The 8,360-nt window shown below is 43.6% G+C and overlaps 1 protein-coding gene across 1 annotated transcript in view; it reads left to right on the top strand.

Moving 5' to 3' along the window:
• Positions 1-401: 401 nt before the first annotated feature.
• DNAAF9 (dynein axonemal assembly factor 9) overlaps positions 402-8,360 on the top strand; it is a 77,527-nt gene continuing 69,568 nt past the window's right edge. Inside the window, exon 1 of the mRNA XM_036382502.1 lies at positions 402-488. Coding sequence (XP_036238395.1) covers positions 406-488 — 83 coding nt within the window. The 5' untranslated portion in view covers positions 402-405. The remainder of the gene's footprint in view (positions 489-8,360) is intronic.

Genomic DNA, 8,360 nt, shown 5'->3' with positions numbered 1-8,360 from the left:
CCCCCTCCCTGACATCGGACGAGCCCACGCCCCATCGTGGGGGGGGGACATCAGCAGCGGTGGGGGCTGGACGCGCCCAAGAGCGAGCGGGGGGGCGTGAGGGGTGTGTGAGCAGGAGGCTGGACTTGGACGAGCCCATTCCTGCCGGAGGGGTGAACAATCTCATCCTCGTTATGTTTACTCCAAGCTAGGGCCGCTGTCCAAGAATTCCCAACCGCACTTCCTGCGAGAGGAGAAAAAACTCAGGATAAATCCAGCGCGAGCAGAAAAACTGGGAGCGGAGGGAGCAGTGCGGGTGTGCCATATCCTTTCCCCCCCCCGAGCCGAGTGGTGCGCGCGGCGCGGGGCGGGGCGCAGGGCCGCAGTGGCGGAGCCGCCCCGTCGCTCGGGCGCATCGCGGTCGCCATGGCGCTGTGCGGCCGCTCCGCGCTCCTCCCGCCGCCCCCGCGACACCGGCCCCGGCCCCGAGCCCCGGGGCCCTTCGTCAGGTACCGGAGGGGACAGCGGGGAAGGCGAGGAGAGGGGTGACAGCCAGCGCCAGGGCTGCGCTGAAGGGGCTGTGGGGTGGGGAAGCGGTGTGCGGGGTGGGGGTGTGTTGGAGGGGCGCTGAAAGGGGAATCTGGAGGGTCTTGATGAATTTAGAAGGAATTTGATGTGCGAGCATCTGAGGTTTTCACAGCCGTGGCCCTGCTCGTGGAGGAAATAGCGTTAAACGCCGGTTTGGGGGCGTTAGGGTGCGAGGGATGGGGAGCGCAGCGCTTTGGAGGCGCTGGAACAGAGGGGATGGGGAGAGGTTTTAAGCCTTAGGATGGCGTCTTGAGGGCTTTGATGTGGGAGAATTTGGGGTGTTCGCAGAGCTGAGGGTGATGATTTGGGGTTACCATAGGGTTTCACACCTATCGAAGGTGTTGTGGGAAGGATGGGGGTAGGACAGAAGGGAGGGGACATTCATGAGAGGTTTTCCGGCACTGATCTCTGCGGGTGTTGCGGGCGGATTTGGGATCTTTAAAGGGATTTGGGGGGCTGCAGTAGCATGTGAGGGGCTGGGAAGGAGAAGGAAAGCATTGGCCATGCTGGGGACAGGTAGATTTGGCAGGTGGCTGCCGGGAGGGAGGTACAGGACGGCAGACAGGGCCCTGATGTGACCTTGTGGATGGAGGGATTGTCACCAGCAGAATCCTGCAGAGGAGGAGGATGTGTGGGTGAGGAGCAGCAGGACATCCCAGGGGGCTTGGAGCAGGGCTGCTGTGCACAGAGTGGCTTTGGGGTTGTGTTTCTGTAGGGGATAAACCCGGGACTGGTTTGGGAGAGGTCAGCATGGGCTATCTTGGCAATAAAAGAAAAAAAAAAACAGGAAAAGTGAATTTTAGTGTAGGGATAGCTGAGGTTTGGGAGGGGCTGAGGGATTATGGAGAGAAAGAAGAGGTTGTATTTGTGTGGGGGGGGTTGTGGATACAAAGGTAATAAAATTTCCTGAGCTCTGAAAATATGTTGGGTAGGGCTTGACAGGAGCTGGGGTGTGGGGACATGTGAGATGGTGGCATTGGCTCTGTGGGAGCTCAGGTGTCAGCTCAGGTATCCTTAGGTTGCCAGAGCTCTGTTTCCTTTTGGAGACTTAAAGTGCACCCATGTGTATGATGCTGCAGCCCATTATTTAAATGGTTTGAATAGAGGAAACGGCCTCAAGGTGTGCCAGGAGAGGTTTAGGTTGGATATTAAGAAATATTTCTCTGCTGGGAGGATTGTCCAGCACTGGAATAGGCTGCCCAGGGCACTGGTGGAGTGGGTAGAAATTTAAAAAGCAGTTAAAACCCATTTTTGTGGTGCTTAGTGACGAGGTTTAATGGTGGCTTTGGCAGGGCTGGGGTAACAGTTGGACTCGGTGGTCTTGGAGAGCTTTTCCAGCCAAAATGATTCCATGATTCTGTTTTCTGGTACCACAAAGGACAACCCAGGAACTGAAGTGCTTGATGCTTTCAATAGTTCCAGCACAATACATGGAAGTATTCAGCAGTGGGAAGCCAGATAATCAGGGAAGGGAGACCTTGCACGTGAATTGCAGACAAACACTTGGCCAAGCTACCTGGCTCTGTGCTTGCTGGAGATTTTCAATTAAAAAACAAACAAACAGCGAAACCAAACAGCTTTTTATCTGAAGTACAAGAAGGGAACAAAAGCATTTTCACTTTTTGGAGGATTTGCCAGTGAAATGAGGAACTCTGCTGTGAGAGAGAGAGAGAAATGGAGGTTGTTCTGCTTGCTTGAAACACGTGAGCACGGCTGGTTATGTTCCCTCTCTCCCTTTCTGAATTGAAAATAAGGCAGAAGGAAAAGTGACCTTTTCAAATAATCTTTTTCACTGAATAAATTAATATTAATTATTTAGAAAGAGCTTGGTATTTTTTTAGAGCTGTAAAGTATCTAAAATTCATGATGGGTAACGAAATGCCAAGATGGTTAAAAAAAATGCTGAAAGAGAAAATGGTTTCCACTCAAGCCTTCCTCTTCCTGAGTGATTTTTGTAATCTGAGACCCTGTTTTAGAGTTGTCATGAGAACATTCAGACTCTGAACATCTGCAAGCTTTTGAGATGCAGCCAGCAACTGTAATTTGGTGCATTTGTAGGAGCCATGTCATCTGTTAATTTTTTTTCCTCCTTGACATTCATTCTTGTGCAGTTCTTTTTTAAATTTTTTTTTTTATTGTCAGGCCAGATGGAGGCCAGTGTTTGCAATAAATTTCCCAGGCAGTCAGCAGATAGCAGGCAGTTAATAAAAATAACTTAAAACAAAACAATCTGTTATCCTCCCCCGCCACCCCCAAGCTCCCAAACAGGAATGGAAAAATTCTTCAGACTATATAAAGACTAGAGAAAGGGCCAGAGATAATTCTTGGAGTTCTTCCACATACTTGAGAGTCTTGGTCTGCCATGTGGCACCTTGGGAGCTGGTGACCCTCAGCATTGTAACAAGGAAAGAATGGGTTTGCAAATAGAAAGAAAAAAATCCCTTAAGTAAGAGAGGAGTGCTGCCCAAAAAAGGGGAAGTGTTTTTGGGAGGTGATGTCATCTTTCCTGTGTTTGGTGGGGAGTGAGTGTTTTCCTTGTGAATGCAGGCATTTCTGAACAAAAATCCTATGAAGTGCTTGTTTTAAATATCTGCATCAGAAAATTAATGCAGATTTGTTCTGTTTCAGAGCACTCTGCACCCACCCAATCTGAATTACCTTTATGTAAAACAGAGTAAGCAAATCCTCATTATTCATTATCCATGGTGCTAACATAATACAGATGAGTTCTCACCATGTGTCCATGTGGGGAAATGCAAAATGAGTCCTTGGGTTAATTTTTCTGTTGTCTCTTCCTCTGTGCTTACCATTCTCCTGCTCTGTTGTTAATCCCATCGTGGTTAAATATGTGGTTTTTTTTGTTTTTTCCATGAGTGGGGTATTTGGGAGCACGGGACCAAAGAGTTGTTGTGGTTTCCCAAGCAGTTTTTGTAGGGGACTTGTCTGTGATGAAAGATTAACAAATTTTTCTGTTGCCTGTGTGTTCCTTATGTAATTATGCTGAGGTTCAGGATTTTGTAAGAGCACAGTTGCACTGGAATTAATTTTTTTTTTAAAGAATGTGCTGTATTTTAGCAATGCAAAGAGAGAGCTGATTTAACTTGAAGGAAAAAAAGAGAAGCAACCCCCATTCCTTGAATATGGATGATTTTCTGCCACCTCAGGGAAATAAGAATGCTTAGGGTCTACTACAGTGAGAATTGAGGGGTGTGGAACCATTTGCTTGATGGGAATAAAGAGGAAGAAGGGAAATTTGCCAGGGGAGGAGCAGAGCTATGGTGTGGATCTTTCAGCTGGAATTCTCCCTTTGTGATCATCTCAGCATCTGATTTGGAGCTTTGTGCCCACGTGGCTGCAGAGGTTCTGGCCCAGGAACGAGCCCTGAAGGTGATTTTAGTCTTGAGGCACTGAAAATCAGCTTTGATTTCTGCCCAAGTGCCAGGCAGTGCCCTGTCCTTTTAATCAGAGTGGATGATGGCAGAATAATCACCCTGGAGCTGCTGCCCTTTGTCACCTTTTTCAATTATTGCCATTTTCTCAGCTGATAATATTTTTTGGAAGGGAATAGTTGATGCTCTCCATAATGTGCTGCAGCATAAGAAAATGAAAATACAGACATGGTGTTTGTAATTCAGCCTGTTAAACAGAGAGAGCATCAAGGCTGAGGGGCAGCCCATCATTTATAAATATCCTCCAAAAGTTTGTGATTGTGCAGAATGACATCAGGCAGTTCCACATGTTTAGTAAGGAGAGATTCAGGCTTGTTCCTATGAGCTTTGAGGTCTCTGGATTTGATCCTATAAATGCACACAAAATTAAAATTGATCTATCTATGTCCATTTTTTTTCTCACTGTTCCTAAAAAATTACTTGATGTCCTGTTTATAATCAAGATCCCTAAGCAAATTTCTCTCCCTATGTAGAGAAATTTGCAAAATAGGTGGAAAATTGACATATATTTTAAGGTGGGTGAATGTTGCCTTTTACAAGTGCCAAGCGGTGAAAGAGTTATTTTGAAATCAATGAAATTCTGAGAGTCTTTAGCTCAATCTGACTTCTGGTGTCTGTTTTCACAGCTACAGTGAGGTGGGGATAATGTCAGGCTGTGGGAAATCCAGGAAAATCCTGGACTCTTAATACAAGCAAACATTTCTGATAGAAATCATCAGGTCAACAAAAGACTCGAAATAAAAACTTGATTTTTCAGGGACTAAAATGGAAACAGATGTTCACAACAGTGAATTAACAAGAATTGAGACTTGGGAGAAAAAAAAATGTAATTTATCATTCTATTTTATTTATTTATTTATTTATGGTAAATTTGGCTGTTAATGGTAAAACCATTGACTTTGGTGGGATCTATTCAAGGTGAGGATTTCTCCTGATGTGGGGATATCTCTGATTTTCCCTGGCTTCCATCCAGCCTCGGCCACGTGGGGCTTTTTAGGGCTGCCAAGCCTTTGTGGGGGAGGAGCAAAACATCTGCCAAGAGGAGGTGAAACGCGGGGAAAGCAGCGGAATTTCAGCCTTTGTCAGCTGAATTGGGCACAGTGAAACACAGCTGCAACCTGCCAGGCTGTGGGAATCCTCTGGGAATTGGGAATCCACCGGGAATTGGGAATCCAGCCCTGCCAGGCTGTGGGAATCCACCAGGAATTGGGAATCCAGCCCTGCCAGGCTGTGGGAATCCTCTGGGAATTGGGAATCCACCAGGAATTGGGAATCCAGCCCTGCCAGGCTGTGGGAATCCACCAGGAACTGGGAATCCACCAGGAATTGGGAATCCAGTGGGAACTGGGAATCCTCGGGGAACTGGGAAATCACTGGGAATTGGGAATCCTTTGGGAGTCCTCTGGGAATTTGGGAATCCAGCCCTGCCAGGCTGTGGGAATCCTCTGGGAATTGGGAATCCACCGGGAATTGGGAATCCACCCCTGCCAGGCTGTGGAATCCTCTGGGAATTGGGAATTCACTGGGAATTGGGAATCCAGTGGGAACTGGGAATCCTCGGGGAACTGGGAAATCACTGGGAATTGGGAATACTTTGGGAATCCTCTGGGAATTGGGAATCCTCTGGGAACTGGGAAATCACTGGGAATTGGGAATCCTTTGAGAATCCTCTGGGAATTTGGGAATCCAGCCCTGCCAGGCTCTGGGAATCCTCTGGGAATTGGGAATCCACCAGGAATCCCAATCTGGGGATTCTCAGCTTCTTTTTCTGCCTCTGTCAAGGTGGGGATTGAAGGCACTTGAGATGGTGTTTTGTGTTCAGGTTTAGATCTTTATTATTTCTTATTTATATTACAAGTCCTGAGTTCTACAGCATTCATCTAACAAGGCATAAAATGGCTCTCTGTCTTTTGTTACAAGGTGTTTTAAGGCTAAATTATCTAATTAAGAAATGACACCTAAATTATTTTGGTTTTTAACCCAATAACTAATCACTCATGTCTGACAACGTGGATTTTTCTGTCCAATTACAAAATATCACCCAAACCCATGGAGAAGGTGAAGAAGAACAAGCAGCCACCGCCCTAAAACCTCCATCTTGTTTTTTATATATATATTACTGTATTCTAAAACTTGAAACTCCAAGTTTTCCACCCTGGTATTATATATTATATATTATATATTATATATTATATATAATATATTATATATTATATATTATATATTATATATTATATATTATATAGTATATATTATATAGTATATAGTATATGAAATATATGATATATGATATAGGATATATAATATATTATATATAATATATCATATAAGATATAAGATATTATATATCATATATAATGTATTAATTATAATATATATCATATATTTTATATTTATATTATATGTTATATGTTATATATAATATATTATGTTTTATACATTATACATTATTTATTATATATTGTATATTGTATATTAAGTATATATTATATATTACACACTTCTATGTTCTATTATCTATTACACACTTCTAATCAAATTACACACCCAGAACCCCAGTGCTATCAGTCAATTTTGGAAACCTTCTCCACGGCCTTAGGTCAAATAGAATATTTTCTTGTGGGTCTGTGCCTTTCAGCACAGAAATTTAAAATTCTCAGCATCCAGGATTCCAACAGGGATCAATGCTGGTGGTGCTGCCTCAGTTCTGGATTACCAGGTCAAGAAAATGCAGCTTGCACTCAGGTTAAATCCAGCCAGCAGCCAGGGGAAAAAGCATTGTGGGAGAAGAAACAAGATGGAAATTCAAGCACCATGTGGCTTTCTTGAGGAAATGGATTTGTTCTTTGTGATTGAGAAAGGCACAGTTGTTAATATTCTCTTTATTTGCCAACAGACGTGCCTTGCAGCGCCGTGGCTGTTACCAAGCTGTGACAGGCTGCCTGTTGTAAAGCGAGCTACTTTGCATAATTAGTGTGAAGACGTGAACAGATGAGCACTAATTCTTAGAAGTTAATGATTGTCAATTATCTCCCCCTTTTTTTCTTCTGGATCTAGTCCAAGATTAGTGGAATATCAAGTACCTCAAGGTACAGTTCCTTAATTGGCCCAAGCACACTTTATTGCCAGCTGTCACCCCAAAATGTGGCTTTGCTTTTTGACCTGCCTCAATCAGCAGTCAGGTCAGCTTGCTGCTGTTTGAAAGCATTATTTTCTTTTTAATTCCTGGGCTGCAGGTTGTTTGGATCCATAAGCTGATCTGACCTGACACATGGCTTCCAGATCGTTAGTGCAGACACAAAGGGGGTGAGGAGGCTGAGACTGTCCCTTGCAGAGCCAGGAGATTTTATCCTGCCTTAAACCCACAGAGAAACCCCAGCTTCTGCTCAAAAATGGTGCAAAAATTCCCACTTCACCTATTTCAACTTCTTACCTGCTCCAGAAGTTGCCTCATAGGTGCATAAATAACTTCCAGCTCTTGTCTTGCCCAAAGCTTGTTGGAACCCAGGATTTTGGAGCTTCCTTAGGACCATGTTTGCAAACACACCTATATTTTTGGTTTTTTCAGCAGCAGGTTCTTTAGGTTTAACTGTGGTTATGTAGATGGTGGATCCAGAGCCACAACTTCCAGGGAAGCATCCCAAGGCCCACAGGTTGGTGTGGAGGTTGTTTCCTTTTGAATTTGTGCTGCTGGAGCAAAATGAAAAGGAGTGCTTGTTTTGGAGATGGGAAAAGTCATGGATTTTTGTTCCCAGGACAGTCTTTTTGTTTTTGGCAGATGACTGTTTAATGTGAAATCCAAGAAAATGCCTTTATTTTCCCCACTCTGACTTTATACACAGTTCAGCCTGTATTGTTTCAAAGCATGTTGTAAGAATTCTAATTATTCTCTTCCCTATTTCTGAATGGCATCTTTCTTCAGGCACACAGCTCTTCTGTGTTTAGTGTCAGCCTTTGAATATAATGATTTATCCACACTTGAAATGACATTGAAAATTTTTCTGTGAAGGACCTTTTTCAAAGAATTCTCTCATTCTCTCACTTCTTAAATAAGGCAAGGAAAATTATTCTGCTAAATGTCTGTTTAATATTAAGAATGAAAGAAATATCTTTATTGGACATAACATCTTACTGTGAAATAATGAATGTATAATTTGCTCTGTGCAAATTACACATTTTATGTCATGACACACAGCACTGACATGCAGATTTACCTGGCAGAAATGTTTTAGCAGCTTAATCTGAGATCTTTAAGTATTTTTAAGGGCTGCACCAAAGTTATAATTTATTTGAAAAATAATGAATGTAATTTGAGGGGAGTAAAATTGCTAACCTAAAAAGTTA

The sequence above is a fragment of the Molothrus ater genome, chromosome 4 (genome assembly GCF_012460135.2).
Source record: "Molothrus ater isolate BHLD 08-10-18 breed brown headed cowbird chromosome 4, BPBGC_Mater_1.1, whole genome shotgun sequence".
Lineage (NCBI taxonomy): Eukaryota > Metazoa > Chordata > Aves > Passeriformes > Icteridae > Molothrus > Molothrus ater.
This window is presented reverse-complemented; position numbering and strand designations above follow the sequence as displayed.